General features: G+C 59.9%; 1 protein-coding gene across 1 annotated transcript; it reads right to left on the bottom strand.

The window, feature by feature from the left end:
- Positions 1-1,083: 1,083 nt before the first annotated feature.
- SEMA4A (semaphorin 4A) lies at positions 1,084-17,355 on the bottom strand. The gene is given in 15 exon segments (XM_039251409.1): positions 1,084-2,280; positions 2,632-2,732; positions 2,985-3,142; positions 3,229-3,347; positions 4,703-4,883; positions 10,032-10,182; positions 11,143-11,315; positions 11,481-11,605; positions 11,899-12,015; positions 12,754-12,859; positions 13,065-13,163; positions 13,308-13,370; positions 14,751-14,911; positions 16,309-16,473; positions 17,159-17,355. Coding segments are annotated over 15 exon segments (2,376 nt in total). The 5' UTR covers positions 17,217-17,355; the 3' UTR covers positions 1,084-1,681.
- Between the last annotated feature and the right edge of the window lie 2,248 nt (positions 17,356-19,603).

Genomic DNA, 19,603 nt, shown 5'->3' with positions numbered 1-19,603 from the left:
CGTGGGTGTCGTTAACACTACCTAACAGGAACTTAAAAGTGGTTCGGGGGGGGGGCGCCTGGGTGGCTTAGTTGATTAAGCGTCCAACTTTCGCTTGGGTCATGATCTCGCGGTTCGTGGGTTCGAGCCCCGCGTCGGGCTCTGTGCTGACTGCCAGCTCAGAGCCTGGAGCCTGTTTCAGTCTGTGACTCCCTCTCTCTCTGACCCTCCCCTGCTCATGCTGTCTCTCTCTCTCTCTCTCCTAGAAATAAATAAAACATTAAAAAAAAAAAGTGGTTCAGGGGGTAAAAGTTACAGTATTTGCTTCGTACCACGATTAAAGATAAAAAAGCATTAAAAACAGTTAAGCCGTAGGGGAAAGGAGTCACGGGAAAGGATGGCTGGCTGTGAAGGTGGCACAGAGGTAGCCTCAGAGAGTCATTTGTGCGGAGAAAGCCTGGGCACTGGACAGGGTGAGGGCCTGGGGGGGGAGGGGCAGCCGGAAGGGCCCCTCTCTGGTGTTTGGTGGGGGCGGTGGGGGGAGCAGCATTCTCATGTTTGGTTCCCGCAGAGCACGCCCAGCACACCGGGGTGGGGAGCAGGAGATGGAAGGCAGGGGTGGTGGAGTGAGGGGGCAATGCGGGGGGCTCGGCAGACAGAGGGAAGAGGCTTGGTTAGCCCGAGGGTGGGGGTGCTGGGTGTGGACAGAGCACCACGTCAGCTTTGGGACGGGATGGGGGTGGCTGTACAGTCTCTGCATAAATTCAGTCCACAAGAGTTGACGCCAACTGGGGCCGTGGGGCAGGGGTGGGGGGAGCAGCCGCTGCGGGGGTCAGAGGCCGCCAGGGTCAGCGACGGATGAGGCGCGCGCCGGCGGTCAGACAAGCTGAGGCTGCCGCAACCCGACGGCACCTGCCTGACAGCGGCGTTCCAGCCACAGTCTGGCGGTGCCCGAGCAGAGGAAGGGGCCATGGGGCGGGTTCCGGGTGGGGAGCCGGCCGCCCACAAAGCCAGTGGCCCCCCCCGCTGACGTCGGGGACTGCCCGCACCCCCCACCCCACGGCCCCCCGCTGCAGCGTTCTGCCTGGACAGAAACACCACTCATAAGCTTTGTTTTTTTTTTAATAAAAAATAAACTGTCTGTGACAAGCAGTTTTCTGAATCCCAAAATAAAGGAGAGGAGAGAGGAGAGAGAGCAAGGGGTCACGGAGGAAAGGGGTGAACGAGGCTCATGTGACCCCTGTTACTCCAGCCAGGCCAGCGGGATCACAGGCTCCCCCGACTGAAGCAGGAAGGGAGGTGGTCAGACTTCCCGGGACTCAGCGGTGCACGGGTGGGGGAGGGCGGGGCGCTGGCTGGGTCCCAGGGGAGGTGGCAGCTGCTACCAGCCACGTGCTGTCCTGTTTGTATGTTGGTGTTTACTACCGCAGGGCCCTGGACACCCTCCCCACCACCACCCCCGCTCCCAGAAGGTCCTGGAACAGCCAAGCTGAAGACTCTGTTCTATGAGCTCTTATTTGGTGCAGGTCTGGGACGCCTGTCAGGGAGCCCGTGTGCGCGGTGGGAGGAAGGCCCGCAGGGGTCCCGGCCGCTGCGTCCAGCCCCGCTGGGGGCTCCTGGTGGCACAGAGTGGCAGGAAAAGTGGTCTTCCGTGGTCCCCCCCGCCCCCAGCAGGGCTGCACATCCCAGCCTTGCCCTCAGTTTAAGCCACCTCGGGGCCCAGGTGGTTGTTGTCGGCATCCACGTCGCCGGCCGAGGTCCTGCGGTCCTTGAGAGGTTGGGGGTGCTGCTTCCTGCTCAGGGGGGCCTTCTCCCCGGGAGGCAGGGTCCCACAGCCCTGCACCTTGCCCCGGGCTCGGAGCGCCCCCAGCGGGGAGGCGAGGAGGAGCAGGAGGGCCCCGCACAGCACCAGGGCCAGCAGCACAGTGACCGTGACGAAGTGCGGCCAGTAGGACCGCTGGGCGGCCGGGGCGGCCCCGCCACCGACCCTGGTCAGCGGGGCCTCCACACGCTCCCGGGGGATGCCCGCCAGTTCGGGGTCCAGGGCCAGGGGCCGATCCTGGCTGTGCACCCAGTAGGAGGCCACGGGGTGGGAGAAGCCGTTCTCCGTGGCCCAGCACTGGTACAGGCCGCCCGCCCCGTCCCGCAGCAGCAGCAGCAGGGCGCCGGCGTACACGGCCGTGGACGCCTCCGCGACGGCCGCTTTGGCTTTGCCGCGAGTCCAGCCGTAAGACGCCAGCGCCGAGAGGTGGGGGCAGGGGAGCTCCACGATGGAGTTGGGCGCAGCCAGGACTTCCTTAACTGGAGGCGAAGGAAGAGCCAGCGGTTCAGGGAGGGGAGAGGAGGGCGGGAGAGCGGCGCCGACGCCCCTTTCCAGCTCCCGTTTCAGCTCCCAGACTCGGCTCCGACCCCTCCCCTGACCTCAGTCCGTCTGACTGCAACTCCGGCACCGAGACCAGACTGTAGCCTCAATGCTGAATCCCAGCTTGGCGCTCCGATCCTTCCTCCCTGCGCCAGGACCCAAACCCGGCCCTAGTCTGGAGGTTCAGGCCTCCAGCTGGGCAGGTGCTGGGGGAAGAGACTGAGGCAGGAAGGCCCACCCCTGCCCGGAAGCCCCCGAGGCTTCCCCGCGCCCCCCGGCTTCCCACTCACTGATCTCGGGGCGGCTCTGAGGCTGGCGGCTCCTGCCCACGGGGCCAGTGGCACAGGCGACCTGCGGGTTCCCGTGCTCCAGGTCCTGCCTCCAGGACTTCCTGACAAGGGAGGGAAGGCAAACTCATCTTCTGGAACAGGCAGAGGTGGGAAGAGCGGGGAGGAAGCGGGGAGGCGCCCTGGGGAGAAGGGGGGCAGGCAAGACGTGCTGGCAGCAGCTGCTCCGCTCCGCCCCAGGAGGGACAGTCTCGGAGGGGACGAGTCAGTAGCCCCTGGAGAGAGGAAGGGCCCCCCAGGCCGGGTCGGAAGGTCCCGGCGGGCCAGCTTCTCCGCCGTCCGGGACCGGCACTCACGGGATGGGGGTGGGCAGGAGGCGGCAGGCCCGGGACTCCGGATCCCAGGCGCAGTGCGGGTCCCGGGCGAGGACACAGTCCACGCAGCTCTCGTAGACGCTACAGTTGGCTCGGGGGACCCGCCAGATGCCCCTTGAGGAGCCTGCAAACACTGCGCCCTGGAGAAGAGAGGGAGAGGGACGGGTTCGCCACGCCCGGTGAGGACCCAGCCCCCAAGCCTCCCCCCACTGGGGGCCCCTGTCACCTGCTCGGGGGCCAGCAGCAGGTTGCGGACAGGCTCCGGCTCCGGGAACACCTGGATCTGCTCCGCCAGATGCGCAGCGTAGTCCCCACTCCTCACGGCCTTGTGCAGGGACCCCGTGGCTGCGGGGAGAGACAGCAGGGACTGTCACCGCAGCCACGGCCCCCCTCGCACCGCCTCTGACCCCAGAGGGCCCCTCGATGTCAGGACAGACGTCCCTTCTGAACGTAAAGCGCGCAGACCCCGATCCGTCGGGCTGTTCCCTTCTGTGCCGTGGAGATCACGTAAACCCCGGTGTAAATGGCATCCGGCCCCTCTGCCCTCCGTGGCCTGAACCCAGCCCTCTTTCTCCTTGGGCCTGGGACCCAAGACAGCTGAGTGCTTCCTGGAGAAAACCGTGTCCCCAGCCACCCTCAGCTCCACCAAGCGTCCCTGCTCAGACGCTTCAATGAAATCCACCCTGACCACCCTTCTAAAAACTGCCACCTCCTTTACTGGCGTTCCTGATCTGCCCCTGTGCCGAATCCATTTCTAATCTCCTAACACGCTGAGCTGTCGCCTCATGTGCTGTGTTTATTGTCTGTCTCCGTGCCTTCCACACGGACACAGCTTTGGGGGCGTTCTGCTCTCTGCTGGCACCCACGGCTTGCACAGCTGACGCCGTGGCTGGAAACATGTCCTGGAAGAATGAAGGAACCCGCAAGTTTCCTACACAGAAGCTCAAGGTCACCCCCGCCGGCCCTCTGTAGACGTGGCTGGCAGTCTTCCACACCCCCTGCTGACTCTCTCCTCTCTCTCCTTCCCACAACGGCTTCTCGTATCTACACCCTTTCTCCTCCAATCCCCCCTCTTTCCACCCCCAGCCCCTGCATCCCCCAAATGCACAGGGAGCACAGAAGCCTGCACACAGCCTCCGTGTCGCCCCCCAGTCCTACACTCTTCTGTTCCCTCCCCCGCCAGCCCAGCGCGCGTGCTGGCCCCCAGCCCTGTGCCAGCCTCCCGCTTCCTGCTCCCTCTGCAACTGTACCTGCCAGTGGCCCCCTGGCCTGCTCCTTTCTTCACCACTTGCCCCCCCCCCGGATCTTGATGACCTCTCCTCCTTTAAAAAAAAGCACGCTGGCTGCACCCCCTGACGCCCGCCTCGCCTCCCCGCACAGCAGACCTCCTACGGAGGGGCCCTGCCCCTGCTGCCCTCCCCGCCGCTCTCCACCTCTCTCCATGGCTCCTCCACGAGAGAAACGGCTCCTGTGAAGGCCGCAGAGCCCTGTGTCTGTCCCCCCTCCAGCCGGCGAGCTCAGAAGGCACGGGTAAGCCCCCCTGTGTTTTCAGAGCCTGGCAGGGCCCCAGGCACAGAGTCCGTACTGAGAAAGGGTTTGTTGAGGGAAAGCACGAGCGAGTGAGCCCCAAGGTTCCCCTCCTCAGCCTGACACGCAGCCGCCACGTGCCGCCAGGGGAGGTCCCGGAGCCCCTTACTCACTGGTGCCCAGGTACAGGACCAGGTGGCTGTGCCCGTCGACGCCCTGGACTGTCTCCACCGCGAGTCGCGTGTACTCCACGCCAGACTTCACCAGCACGGGCGTCCCCACCACCTGCTCATCCATCAGGAAGTGGTCCTTCATGAAGGTCAAGGCTTTATCAGAGGAGGGGCCCACGGAGCACTAAAGGGGGAGGAGGCTCGCGGGGTCAGCTCCCGTGCCTCTGCCTCCTTCCCTCCCACGCTTCAAGCCTGCTTTGGCTCCCTCCCTCCAGGGAGGTGGTAAAACTCTCGAGCTGCCTGGCCTTGAACGCCAGCTCTGTGCATAGTGCGGCGTGTATCGTAGACCATGCAACGCACGAATACGGGAAAAGTAACTAGAACAGAGCGTGACATGAAGGAAGCGCTTGATGCGTATTGGCTGTTATTACTTCCTCCTCCTCATCACCTTCATCCAGGATGCCTGGCAGCCAGCAGGAAGTGGGGTGACAGCTGTTTGCTGCAGGGACCACAGCTCACTCACATCGATAGCCCCAGACCGGCACACGGCTGGTGCCCGATAAGTGTTTGTGGAGTCAGCGACTGCATAACGGATGTCACAGAAAGGGCTGGGGTAGCAGGGAGTGCTTGTCACCACGGTGTGGCATGAACTTGCCACATGAGTCTGGCAGGGCCCCTCCTCCATTCTGGGCCTCCTTTTTCTCACCCATAAAGTGGGGGGGCGGCAGACAGGGTGGACCGGCTGTTCTCTGGAGGCTGGCCAACCCCGGAACGCCGAGTGTCCTGATCTCAGCCAGAACCTTCGTCCCCTCCACACCCACAAGCACCATGTCAGGGCCAGCCCCAACCCTGTGCCCTGCTACATGTGACCTCAGACAAGCTACCCCACCTCTGCGAGCTTCCGTTTCCTTGTCTGTCGGTGAGGTAAGAGCATCTATGTTTCATTCTGATGCCAGAATGAGCACACGCACCTATTCTCACTTCCTCCCCCGAAAAAGTGGGGGGGGGGTGTAAGGCATAGAACTCCAGGGACTGGGAAAACGGGCAGGGAGTGGAGGCAGCCACAGTTTGGAGGCTGGAAAGCAAATGAACAAATAGTAAAAGACTTAGCAGGGAAAAAAGAAAGGAATTTTCTTAAGCCAGCCCTGGGGCAGCCAAAACTCTCTGACTTACAAGGCAGAATTCCTAAAGGTCATGAGCGAGTGGCCCCAGCTGCTTCAGAAGTGGGGCAAGGGAGGCGCGGACTCAGAGGAGTATTTGGAAGTCTGTCCAGGACCCTAGCAGGCCCTGGCCCAGGTCTGGAGGCCCATTCTCTGGAGCGGGCAAAGTAGAGGATCTCCTCCCTCCTCCATGCCAGAGGGTGCAGGCACACCATTAAGGCAGGGATGAAGGCAGGGAGGCTCAGTCCATGCTGAGACTCCTCTCCCAGCCCCCTCCCCCAATGTCAGCAGCCATGCTGTCCCCCTCCAAGCAGAAGGCTAGAAGAAGACTCCGGGAAGCTGACTGGAGGTCAAGGGTAAGACTTGAGATATTGATGTTGAGGGTCCCCGAGAAAACCGCCCAGCCAGGCCACCTCCAGGGGACAGCAGTGGAGCCCACACTGCCAAGTCTCCCCGGTGCAGTTTACGAACAGCTGTGTGGTCCCCGCCCTCAAATACAGCAGAGGGCCCAGGGCTACCAGACCAAAACAGACAGACAGAGAGACAGCTAAATGATTCAGAGAAAAGAGATCTTCACAGCAAAGCAGTATTATGTCTTCGGAGAGCTAAGTAAAGAGAGTGTATCCACGAAACAAGAACATGATGCTACAAAAAAGGACTGTACTTCAAAGAGGGAGCCAGATGCCACATGTGTCCTGAGGGAAGACACATGACCACAGCGAAGGGGTCTTGCCCCTAATCAAACTGATGTGACTGAGTCCCTAGGCCCAACCTCTAGTGAATTTACAGGCATTCCTTAAACGCCACCACAGAGAGTCATGGTCACCGAGATCTAGACAGTGAAAATGTCTACATGACAAGTAAATGGTGAGAGAAAATAAGAAGATGGAAAGGGAACGTACAGATTAAAAGAGACTTAAAAGAACAACTAATCCGGGGCACCGGGGTGACTCAGTCAGTTGAGCATCTGACTTTTGATTTCAGTGCAGGTCACGATCTCACAGTTTGTGGGATCGAGCCCCACGTGGGCCTTTGCGCTGACAGTGCCGAGCCTGCTTGGGATTCTCTCTCTCCCTCTCTGCCCTTCCCCTGTGCGTGCGCTCTTTCTCTTAAAATAAATAAACATTTAAAAAAGAAGAAGAAGAAGATAAAATTGAGACACTCCCCCAGAACGCAGGACAAAACCAAAGTCTTGGAAAGCTGGACAGGATTTAAAAACAGAGACGAAGGGCGCCTGGGGCTCAGTCGGTTAAGCGTCCGACGTCGGCTCAGGTCATGATCTCGCAGTTCCTGGGTTCGAGCCCCGCATTGGCCTCTGTGCTGACAGCTCGGAGCCTGGAGCTGCTTCAGATTCTGTGTCTCCCTCTCTCTCTGCCCCTCCCCTGCTCACTCTCTCTCTCAGAAATTAAAAAAAAAATTAAAAACAGAGACGACCAGTCCAGGAGGACCAGAAAGAAGCAAGAAAGCCTTCTAACAGGAGCGTGTCCGCTCCACGAAGGAAGGGACTTCTGTCTGTTCCGCTCACTGCTGTAACCCCTACTGCTCACGACAGTGGCAGGCGGCCTCAGAAACTATTTGTTCGTTAAAAAGAAAATAGGAGAATATAGTTCAAGGAAACTTCAAACTAAGGAACACATTTCCAGGCTGAAGGGGCAGCCTGAATGTCCAGCACAATAAATGATCAGAGTCCTGTCAAAGCGCGATACTGTGAAATTTCAGAACGACTGGAGGCAAAGAAAAGGCACTAGAAGATTCCAGTGAGAACAAATCACACAGACAGAGACTTAAGAATCAGAATAGCTATGGGGCGCCCGGGGGGCTCAGTTGCTTAAGCATCCGACTTTGGCTCAGGTCATGATCTCCCAGTTTGTGAGTTCGCGTCCCACGTCAGGCTCTGTGCTGACAGCCTGGAGCCCGGAGCCTGCTTCAGATTCTGCGTTTCCAGGGGGTATAGCTCAGTGGGCGAGCATTTGACTGCAGAGTCTGTGTTTCCCTCTCCCTCTGCCCCTCCCCTGCTAGTGCTCTGTCTCTCTCCCTCTCAAAAATAAATAAACGATAAAAAAAATTTCTTAAAAGACTCAGAATAGCTTTGGGTGTCTGAAGAGCACGCTGGGTAACAGCAGAGCAAGCCTCCCAAGTTTTGCAGGAAGCTTATTCCTAGTCTAGAATCACATGCACATATCAAACCATCAAAGGTGAAAGTCAAATAAAGACATTTTCAGACATTCACAGTCTCAAAGACTTTACCTCCCATGTTATCCCCTTCCGGGAATCTATGGAGGCCACGTTCCATGCAATAAGATAGTAAAAAAAAAAGGAAAAGAAAAAAGAGGAAGCCACAGGTTGCAAGAAACACGAGACTGTCACGGAGAGATGCAGAGGGAAAGCCCAGGATGATGACGAGGGGAAGTCCAGGATGGCAGTGGGTCCCAGCTGCAGCGGACGGGCGCCCCTTCCAGGAACCTGAAACTGTTTGAATACCTAATGGCTCTCTGTCTTCAGAAGAGATGCAGATAATCAAGGAAGAGTTTGGGGTTGAATTAACGATAAGAGCTTAGGAAACAAAGCAAGCAAAAAAAAAAAAAAAAGTGAGAGAGGTAATTACTAACCCGAGGGAAAATTTTAATTATGTGAAAAGGAAAGTAATCATGGCCTGCTACAGAGCCCAGTTGTGCATAAGAGTCCTAATATAGGGGCGCCTGGGGGGCTCAGTCGGTTAAGCGTCCGACTTTCGCTCAGGTCATGATCTCACGGTTCGTGGGTTCGAGCCCCGCGACGGGCTCTGTGCTGACAGCTCAGGGCCTGGAGCCTGTTTCAGATTCTGTCTCCCTCTCTCTGTGCCCCTCCCCTGCTCACACTGTCTCTCTCTCTCTCGCTCAGAAATAAATAAAACATTAAAAAACAAAGAGTCCTAATATAAATATTGATCTAACCAAAGTATTATAAAACTATGTTTAGAGTGGAGGGGTGGGTGCAGCGGTGTGTTGGTAGGCAGTTCTGGTGTGGGGGAGGGTGACCCCTGTCCCCTGACTCATCGGGTTAGCCGACTGCCGTGACCTTTACTCCCACCATGCTGATCTTAGGCCACTAGCGTAATGTCAGTGCCCAAGAATTTGGAAAGAGACGCACAGAAGCTGTTCTTGCAAGTGGCTGCAGGCCACACACAACTGGGCAGGGGTGGAAGAGCACAGCTGAATCCTCACCATCCAGACCGGGAATTCAATAATCCTGCCTGAGGGGCGCCTGGGTGGCTCAGTCAGTTAAGCGTCCGACTTTTGCTCAGGTCATGATCTCACGGTTCGTGGGTTCGAGCCCCACGTCGGGCTCTGTGCTGACAGCTCAGAGCCTGGAGCCTGCTTCAGATTCTGTGTCTCCCTCTCTCTCTGCCCCTCCCCTGCTCACACTGTTTCTGTCACTCAGAAATAAATAAAAACATTAATAAAATAATTAAAAAATAAAACAATAATCCTGCCGGAAACTGAGGCATCAAGAGGCGGCAATAAAAGTATGTTAGAGACGGAGGCGCCTGGGGGCTCAGTCGGGTAAGCACCAGACTCTTGATTTCAGCTCAGGTCATGATCTCACTGTTCGTGAGATGGAGCCTTGAGTTGGGCTCTGCGCTGACAGCACTGAGCCCGCTTGGGATTCTCTCTTTCCCTCTCTCTCTGCCCCTCCCCTGCTCGCACTCTCTTTCTCTCTCTCAAAATAAATAAATAAACATTTAAAAATAAAAGTATGTTAGAGATTTGGAGATAAACACGAAAAGTGCCAGCTAAAAGAGTGGAAGGTGGTTGTCCCTCGCACAGGGCAGGGGATAAGGTGGATTTTGTAACCGACTGCGTCGATCTCTACAATTCTTTAAATGGTGGCCACATAGCAGTATGATCAAAAAACGAGAGTTGAAAACGAAATGCAGATGAAGACACCCAGGCAGCCCTTGGCACAGCCCGTGCTCCCTTGTTCCCTCAGTGATACACCCAGGTATCTGGTGTGCCCTTGGCGGAGGGGGTGCTTCTCTGTGAGTAGGATGGGGCCGGACACCTGTGGAATGCCAGCCGCTGGGCCAGGTGTGTGTCTGAGCAGACAGGGCTGGACGTTCACCGTGCCACGACAGGTACTTTGACGTGTGGGACATGTGTGTGTATCTGCTCAGTGTTGGGGGCGGTACTCACGCTGCCTGGCCGGGGACTGATCTCGGGAACCCCTTAAGTTGTCCAGCGAGAAGTCTCTTTGTTCAGCTCCTTGTACTTCCCCTCAAAGACACGCTTGAAGTCCTTGAGAGAGAAGGCACAGACAGCAGAGCTCCTGGTCCCACCGACCTGCCTGGGGACAGCCAGAGGGGACACCGTTATCCCATCCCCCTGTAGCCCTGGCTCACCCTTGGGAGAAGGCCCAGGAGGGAAGGGGTGTGGAGGGTGGGGCTGGCCTACGGATGCCTACTCTTCCCCCGGCTGTGGTGATAAGGCTGGGGAGCCCCTTGTGGCCCGTCTTGGGATCTTAAGTGCGATTATCCTCAGGGAGAGTTCCCCGGGGCTTAGGTCGTGGGTGGCTGCGGCCTGGCTGCCCAGGCTGGGCTGGAGCCACGGGAAGAGCAGTGTAACAAGCCCCTGGCAGCCGCCAGATGAAGCCCGGCTCCTTTTGGTCGTACTGATTCCTGATCTGCAGAGAACCACCCAGAGCCCGACTATGAGAATATTTTCATTCCTTCAGCCCTGGTCCATGGAGGGCAGCTTTCTCTTGTTCTCTTTAACCTGATGGTGGCAGAATCTTGTTCTCAGTTCTGGATGCAGCAGATATTTTTGGTACCTGACACACTGTCAGCAAGTACCTAAACACGGTGGGACCAGATCACAGCAAATCAACTAACTTCTCTCAGCCTCCGAGCAATAATTATTTTAATCCTAGTGGCAATGATAGTGTTTCGGTTTTTGCTTTGGCCATTAGGAAGCTCAGAGCTAAATTTGTGATCAGCATTCTGACACTGCATAAATGACAAATATTTGTAATGTGCTACCCCAATCCCTGCCTTATCTTACTCTCCTTTTACCCGTTTCCTTATCGTTTTATCTTATCTTATCTCGAGGTCTGCCTTTGGTAAGCTGTCTCCTATCCTCTTTGGAACCAGGCAGGCTATAAACTAGTAAGAATCTGAGTTTTATTTTCCCGTCTCCACGAAGGGCGTGGCGATCACACGCCCAGATCCCTGGGACGGGGTGGCGATCACATGCCTTCCCAGGTGACAGCTGCTACCCGCCGGCCCCGCGCGCCCGCCGCGCTGCTCACCACTGGGAGCTGAAGGCGGCGTAGACGCGGGCGTCTGCGGAGGCCGTGGCGGGCAGCAGCACGGCGTGGCGGATGACATTGAAGGGCAGCTGCCCCGGCTGCGCGCACAGCAGCTGCGCCTTCAGGAACGTGGTCCACTTCTTCTGCAGCAGCTTGTCTCCGCCCACGTCGTTCTAGGGCCGCGTGGGCGGAGTCAGCGGCGCCCCGCCCCCTCCGCACGGCCCGACGCCCCGCCCCCGCGCTCCCGCCCCGCTCCCATTGGGCCCTGGGCGCTCGGCCACGCCTCTGCCACCTCCCCATTGGCTGCGCGGCGGCCAGCTTCCGCCGGGGCCGCAGACCTTGCAGACTCTGGCCACGCGGGAGGTGTGGAGCTTCTCGAAGAACTCGAACTCGCTGGCTGTCTCCTCGAAGAAGAAGTAGACGAACTGGGTCGAGGGGATGGCTGCCACGAAGGAGGCGTCCGCTGCGGGACGGGGCAGAGAGGCTCAGTGCTGGGACTCCCCACGCCCCCACGCCCCGGGGCCGGTCCGCAGACGGGATGTCCCGCGGCCGGGGGTGGCCCCGGGGGGCACCCGGCCCCTCTTCGGTTTCCTGGCGCGTCACGGGCCGGGAGCTGCCCCCGCCTACAGTGCTCGCACGGAGGAGGCGCCCTGCAAGGAGGGCGCGGTGGAGTCACGGCGGTTCTCGGGCTGGGTCTCCGGTCTCCCCTGCTCGCCCGGGAAGGGCCAGACCTGTGCTGGGGGCTCGGGTCCTTACGCTGCAGCCAGCGGAGAAAATTGTCGGTCTTGAGGACGGGCTGGGGTCCCAGCGTGCGGATCAAGATGGGCTCGCTGCCCAGGAAGTTGTTCATGGTGCCAGAATAGAGCATCCCATCTAGGGCCGGGAGAGGGCGAGAGGCCTCCTCGTTGGGGGGGGGCTCCTCCCTGCCCCCTTCAGACCTGCCTCCGCCTGGGCCCAGCATTCAGTCCGTCGCTGGCCCCCTTCTGTGTTCTGCACCTTCCCAGGGAGCCCACAGCCCAGCTCACAGACCCCACCGCGCACCCTTCTTAGGGAATATTGCCTCAGGGGGTAGCTACGCCTGGGTCCGTCTGTGCGCTAGCCTTGTCCAGCCTTCCTCCGGCGGCCCCCAGCAGAGCCGCCTGCCCGGGGGAACCGCTCCTGGTTCCCCGAAGGTGGCTGTTTCTCACCTCCACCTCCTCGGCCCCGCCCTTCTCTTCCTGGAACATCTTTACTGCCCATCAACATAGCTTTCAAGGTCCAACTCAAAAGCCAAAGGCCACCTCTTCCCAGAAACCAGGGCGGGGACTCTGTCATGGTGTGTGTCTGCGAGGTCCCAGACTCCAGCCTCCACAACAAATGGCTGAACCTCAGACCTCTCCTCTGCCCAAGGCCCTTCCTGGACCCTCTTGACGATGTGAAACTCGCTGTATCTATCTCCCTCCGCCTCCTTTGGGGCACCCTCAGCAGGAGCTGGTGGCTGGGGGGTCCGAGGCTCCCTGTGATCCGGTGCCCTAAGGCTCCTGGCTTCCCCTCCCTCTGTTCCCCGCCTTTCAGAAAATGGTCGGATTTCATAGTTCCCAGGAAGGCAGATGCCGGGAACCTGACCCTCACCTGCTAAGACCGCCGTGTGCTTATGGGCGGGGTCGAAGGGGCTTTGGCCTTTCCCCTCCACGACCTTGTCCTCGGAGATGGGCATCAGGTAGGAATCTTGGAGTTCCTAAAGGGGGGGAGAGGCTGGGGGCCAGAACGCCAGAGTCTCACGTCTGAGAAGTGAAGGGCCTGAGGGAAGGAGAGGGACTTGGAGGGAACTTGGGGCCAGGAAGCTCACGAGGGTTTTCCAGAGCTCCAGACAAGCGGCCGGGAGCAGGGAGTAGCATCCCATGAGAAGGGCTCGGGTTAGAGCCGGGGGCCCAGTAACTCACAATGAAGGTACAAGCAGGGCTGAAGGCGAAGGTGCCGCACGCGTACAGGTGGGTGGCATTGAGAGAGACCAGGACACGGATAAAGTTGAAGCACTGAGTCTGGGGAGAGAGAATTCAGGCTGCCCCTCACTTTCAGGCATCATCATGGAAACAGGTCATCCTCCGCTATCTGTCCAGGCTGAGGTGGCCCAGTGATGGTCTGGGGGCTCCACACAAAGCCCCTCTACCCCTACTCCCACTTACCTCGTTGCTCTTCCTCTTAAAGGCGCATTCGCTCTTTTTTCGCTCACTGGCCGGCCAGGGTATCTGCGGTGGGGAGTGGGGGGTGAGATGAAGAGAAGTGAGCTCTTCAGCCCTAGCTCTGACCTGCTGTCCTCTGCTCGGGCCGGCTGTGAAGCCACCAGCAGCCACGGCGGCTAGTGACATGCCAATGAGCTATAAGAACATCAGTCTGTTGGGGCGCCTGGGTGGCTAAGTTGGTTAAGCGTCCGACTTCGGCTCAGGTCATGATCTCACGGTTTGTGGGTTTGAGCCCCGCGTCGGGCTCTGTGTGGACAGCCACCTCAGAGCCTGGAGCCAGTTTCGGATTCTGTGTCTGTCTCTCTCTCTGACCCTCCCCTGCTCACACTATCTCTCTCTCAGAAATAAATTAAAAAAAAAAAAAAGAAGAAGAACATCAGTCTGTGACTGTGGCTGTTGTTCTGACGATACCGTGCTCGCGGGGACACAGCTCTGTGGCAGAACATGGCCTGTGGAAACAGATCTGAGTTTGAATCCAGGACCGGCCACTCGCTGGTGGGGGGATCTTAGTCAATTGCACAAGCTACTAAAGGGCACGACCAGGGACATACGCAAAGAACCCTAAAGCAGTGCCTGCTGTCAAACCACGCATTTCCTGGAGAAATTGTTTAAATGTCTGTTCCTGGCTGACACTTCAGAGAAGCTGCATTTGCAAACAGCAACCCCGATATGCACGCACAGGTAGCCCACAGACCACACACTGAGGCAAAACCAAGGAGAACCTCAGAGATTGCTCGCTTCCTCCCTCCCTCCCTCCTTCCTTCCCCCTTTGTTCCTCACACTATTCCCGTCAGGAGGGTGACTATAATACAGAAGCTTCGGTGATTTCTACTGGTGGGTGGATATCATATTATTGATATCGTTTGAGTCAGTGTTTCTGTTGTATGTCAATGATTTCCTTATCAGCCATTCTAGCAGTTACTACCATGCAGGCCGTGTGCATGATACCAGCAAGTAGGGAGACCACTGTGCTATCTCTCTTCTGCTCTGCAGACCGGAAATGTATGACAAGAATTGCTGATTACTGGGGCGCCTGGGGGGGCTCAGTAGGTTGAGCGTCCGACTTCAGCTCAGGTCATGATCTCATGGTTCGTGGGTTCAAGCCCCACGTCAGGCTCTGTGCTGACAGCTCAGAGCCTGGAGCCTGTTTCAGATTCTGTGTCTCCCTCTCTCTCTGACCCTCCCTTGCTTACGCTCTTTCTCTCTCTCAGAAATAAACAAAACATTTAAAAAATTTTAAAAAACAAAAAAAAAGAATTGCTGATTACTGCCGGTTAGAGTGAACAGCGGGTGGGCAGTCGGTCGTGCGCAGGTGGACCAGCCACAGGGGGACTGCTGGCCCCCTCCTCACCCGCAGCCCATGCCCTTCCTCCCTGGCCTCCTCACCATGTTCTTCAGCCTTGGAATCCCTGGGTCCTGGATGTTCAAGGCCAGAATGGCCTCTCGAGCCCCCACATAGAGAGTGCCTCCGTCATCGCTCAAGAGCAGAGTGTCGAAATCCTGGAGGCCCTTCTGGTGGAAGAGGCTGAGGACCCTGCGTCCGTCCCCTGTTGGGAGATGATGAGAAGGGGTGAGTGACCCAAGTGGGGAGGGGAAGTGTTGGCAGAGTGTGCCCCCCGCCCTGGGCCTTGGCAGCAGCTCCCCCTTCGCCCACCCTGCTAGCAGGGTAGGAGCTTTGGGCTGGTCCCTCAGTGGGGAGAGGAGGCAGCCAGAGACAGGGTAATGGCAGCCTGGGGCCGGGAAAGGGTGGCCTGAACCCAAGAGACACGCAAAGGGATGGGAAGTAACGTGAGGCACAGTGGAGACCCTTCCAGGCCTGGAGGGCTGTGGGGCAGGAGGGGGAGCACGGGGAGCAGGAGGCAGACACAGACAGCGCCGTGCCCGGGTGGCTGTGGGCTGTAGGGTCACAGTCACCAACCCCTTTCCCTCCTTCTCTAGCAGGACAATTCTACCACGACGATCACTGCCATCACGAACGAGAGAGAATGTTCATCTTCAAAAGCCCCTGTGGGCACGCCTGGCTGGCACCTGTGGGGGGAGGCGAGCCGGCCACGGAGGCGGGGGAGGCCCTCGCCGTCACCTTGGGGCGGCGGTGGTGCTGGCGTGCTTGCTGACACATCGGCAAGGGGACAGGTTCCCGACCCCCAGGGCCGTGCTTGCACAGAGGCCCTAGCGGACTGTCTAGCTAAGTGCTGCCTTTGGAAGCTGTGAGAACCTGGGGGCCTGACGGAGAGGTTGGCAAGGGGCTGCAAGGGGTGGCCTCCCCCAGAGCCAGCGAACCCCTGGGCTCCTGGACGCCCAGCCTGCAGCGAGCCTGCCCGGCTGCCCCTCTGCCTCCCACGCAGCACCCTGGCGGGGCGGGGGGGGGGGGCTCAGGTTCAACATTGTTCATGCTGCCGATCCCGGCACCGGCACAGAGGGCTCCCCGTCAGCGGCCAGCACGCGTGTCCTTTACCAGGTTGCCCCAGACAGATGCTAAGCACAGCTGTGCCGGGGAGGCCCCGCGCCTACAACTCCTGACGTCCTTTCCTGAACCTTCCCCCAGGAGGCGAGAGGGCCAGCGGCAGAGGGTCAGGGGCGGTACCCCAGCGGGGAGCTCCCTTGCGCCAGCGTGTGGACACGCACGGCCCAGCTCCCGCTGCGCGGCCTCTGTGGCCTGGCTCCACAGATGATCTAGTGTGGCTGTCGCTTTGGGGGCAGGTGGGGGTGTGAAAGCAGTTAGGGATTGTAAGTCCCCAGCCTGAGGACAGCGACACGCAAAGAAGGAGAGAAAAATCAGCAGCCTCGGAGACCCGCCCAGCCCCTGCCTCCCTTCCCTCCATCTTCCCCCTAAGCCTTCCGCCACCCGCACATAGTTTCCTCATTCACCCCTTCCTCTGCCCTCCCCTCCAGCTCGGCCTCCTGCCCTGCGTTACCTGGCCATCCCTGGCCGTCGGACACTTACCTGCCTGGTATATGACCCTGGGCAGGGGCCCCTGCCCCCTGCCCCCCGCCGTCAGCAGCAGTGGCAGCAGGGGCAGCCAGAAGAAGGGGAGGCCCCGGGGGCTGCGGGGGTCTAGGCCCGGGGCGAGGAGGGCCATGCTCCGCCAGAGGCTGTCACCAGATGGCTCTGCGGAAACAGGCACCCAGACACTTTCTGGGTGAGCAGTCCTCACCACATCCCCCCAGGGAGCCAATAGGAGAGCCCCAGGCAGCAGAAGTGTGGATGGGGCGGGGGGGGGGTGCCAGGGAGGGGACAGCTTCCTCTGCAGAGTGCCCTGCGAGTCTCACTTCCATCGTCCGCGGGCACCGGCTGCCGCCTCGAGCTCCCCTGCGGACGGGGGCCAGCTTCCTGCCTGCCCCTCTGATCTTTGGCCACCAGCGGCCCTGCTCCGCCTTTTCTCACCTTCCCCTCAGGAAGTCCTTCTCGCTGTCTTCCCTTTGCTTTCCCTCCGCCGTCGCCAGCAAGGGACTTTCTGGGGAGCAGATTCCTGCACTCAGACTATAGGTTATCGGCCCCATCTCTGCCGGGACTTTCAGATCTGTTGCTGCCCTGGGGCCGCACCCTGCCCCCTGCCCTCAGATGACCCAGGCTGGCCTGACTCTGCCCACTCTGACCTCTCCCCTTCCCCAGCTGGGCGCTGACCTTTGACACTCTTGCCCACCTGGCCCTCTCTTGTTGGGAGACGATGAGGGGCCCGGGCAGGCTCCAGGCAGGCTTCGGCTGCCCCCACCCCCGCACTCTGACTCCCTGGGTCGCTGCATCAATGTCCCCAGGACCGTCGCCCCCCAGCCGCCCACCTCATCGCACATACCCTCGAGCCAGCCACAGTGCAGAACCCTGGGTGTCCAGACTCTTGGGTGGGGGTGCATCCAAGGGAAAGAAGGACAGGGTCCTAGGCCCCAGAGGCAGGGGACAGGGGACGCAAGGCTCAGCCCGGCTGGGCCGGGAGCGTGGCGCGCCAGGTACCCATAGCGCCAGAGCCAGCACTGGGAGCTCCGGGAAACCAGAATTTCCACCTCTGGAGTCGAGTCGTGACAGATCCCTGGCTTGGGCGGAAGTGGGGGGGGCGCTGGGAGGGCACTGGAAGGAGACACGCCTCTGCCTCCCCGCCCCCCCCCGCCCCCTGTCCCCCGCCGCCCTGCCCTGTCTATCCAGAAAGTTGAAAAGGCCAGAAAGTTTCTGGGTCGTGTCAGCCACCCCTCTGGCCTCGGTCTATGCCACATCCAGTCTAACCAGCCCGGGAGTGGCCTCTGCTCTTGCTCAAGATGTCTCCGACGGGGATGTGACACCGTCTTCTCTGTTCCCCTTTTTGCTCACCCACAAAGTGGGGTCCGTCCACAGCTGGGTGCTCGCAAGTGCCTGCAGCGCCCTCCCCTTCGAGCCTCCGCCGCAGCGGAGCCACAGTCTTGCAGGACATGAAAGGGCTGCGTCAGGCGCACCCCCCCAGGGCCAGCTTCCTGCCACAGCCTGGTGTCTGTCCCCCCAAGGGACAGGATCAGGCCAGGGGAGCCCAGAAAATTTCCCATCTGAGCCCACACCCAACCCCCCAGTGTCTGTTCACCTCTCCCTGGAGGCCCGGGGTGGGGGTGGGGTGCTCCTAATGCAGGGTTAATGAGGCATCTCCGGCCAGGGTGCACAGCCTATAAAGCCAGTAGCTTCCGGCACGCTCAGCCCCAGGCCAGCTGGCTGCTCGTGTAAGAGCCCAGCCACCCCAGGGCCAACCTGACTCCAACTGGTGACCCAGTTCCTTCTCACAGCCCCATTTCTCAGGCAGGATGACCTTCCTGTCTGTCACCGCCACCCCTCTGGCCATGGCACAGCCCGGGTCATTCCCTAGAAGAATCCCTCGTTAGGGCCCACTCGTTTCTCCTGCCTTCTCTGGGGGCGGGTCCCAGCCAGAGCCCCCCTGGAGACTGTCTCCTGGACTAGCCTGAGACGCTCCCAGACTCATGCGGGCTGGTGGCCAAGTCCTTGGGAGAAGCCATGGGCCACGCCACTCAGAGAAAGTCTTCCAGACTCAGAATCAAGGGACAGTCCCACCTGGACAACGCCTTCTGTGCCTCCCCCACCCCCAGCCCAGATCTGGGACCTGCTCCGCCCCTTGGGTGCTCTGCTTGGACAGATTGGCTTATCTGGGTCACAGGGAGGAGTCCTGACTGGGGGGGTGGGGAGATGCGGAGGGGAGACGCACCCAGCCCGGCGCCCTGGGTCTGCCCTCTAGAAGGGCCGGGTTCACCATGCTGGCTTGGCTCTGCTCCCCCTTCCCCAGAGACCCAGGAAGTCTTCCCCGGCCCCTCCAGCCAATATGAGGAGTTCGCATTATTAGGCTTTGGTCTATGACAATTTTAGCAGATGGGCACCACCGTAGTCCCATTTCACAGATGGGGAAAGTGAAGCTCAGGGATTTTATGCGGCGGAAAGCCAAGTCAGACCCAGATCTGCCTCATTCAAAAGCCAGTCCCTGGGCCGCCCAGTGGGGTCCCTCCTCAGCTCTGAGCCACTTGGACAGGAAGACACCTCTAAGGGAGGGCATGGCCAGCTCTGGCTCTTCTGGGCTAAGAAACTGTATCTCAGGGGACTCCCGGCTCAGGAGGGAACAGAAACCTGTCTGGCCATCAGGTACAGGCACCAGCCCCACACGCAGCAGGGCCATCAGCTCCGAGGGAGGGCCTGACGGGAGAAGGCGGAGGGACCCGGCCCCACCGCCATCCCTCTTGCAGGGAGGCTCTGGAGTCCGACGCAAAGTCACACAGCCTGTCGCCCTGGTGCGGGGGGAGCCCATGGCCGGGTGGCTTCAGGCGCGCGTAACCCTGCAGTCACGGGAAAGGCCCGTGTTGGGAAGGGCCCACGCGTGATCTGATGCTCTCCTGCCGCCGTCCGGAAGGCGCCGGGTCACTTCTGGACGCGGGACCTCACATCCGCACCAGGCCCGCAAACCACCAAGCAGGTCCCGCCCACGGCATCCAGCAAGCCTGAGGCCGGGAGGGCTCCTCTGCTGACCTTCCTCATTGTCCGCAGGGGAAGCCAAGGCCCCGCAGGGAAGTGTCTGGGCGAGGGCGGTCAGCGGGGGTCAGGTGGAGCGGCAGCGGGAAAGCGCCAGGTGTCCAGGCACCAGCCTTAGGGGCTGTGACGTTTCATTGTACCAGTGAGGGGGCTCCCCAGCTCCACTCTCCCCAGCATGGGACCCCCCCCATAACAGCAATGCCAAGTTCAACCCTGTCCCCCACCTTAGGGTCCACCTCTTCTGGGGACCCCT

This window comes from Hyaena hyaena, unplaced genomic scaffold (genome assembly GCF_003009895.1).
Source record: "Hyaena hyaena isolate Hyena2069 unplaced genomic scaffold, ASM300989v1 scaffold_385, whole genome shotgun sequence".
NCBI lineage: Eukaryota > Metazoa > Chordata > Mammalia > Carnivora > Hyaenidae > Hyaena > Hyaena hyaena.
This window is presented reverse-complemented; position numbering and strand designations above follow the sequence as displayed.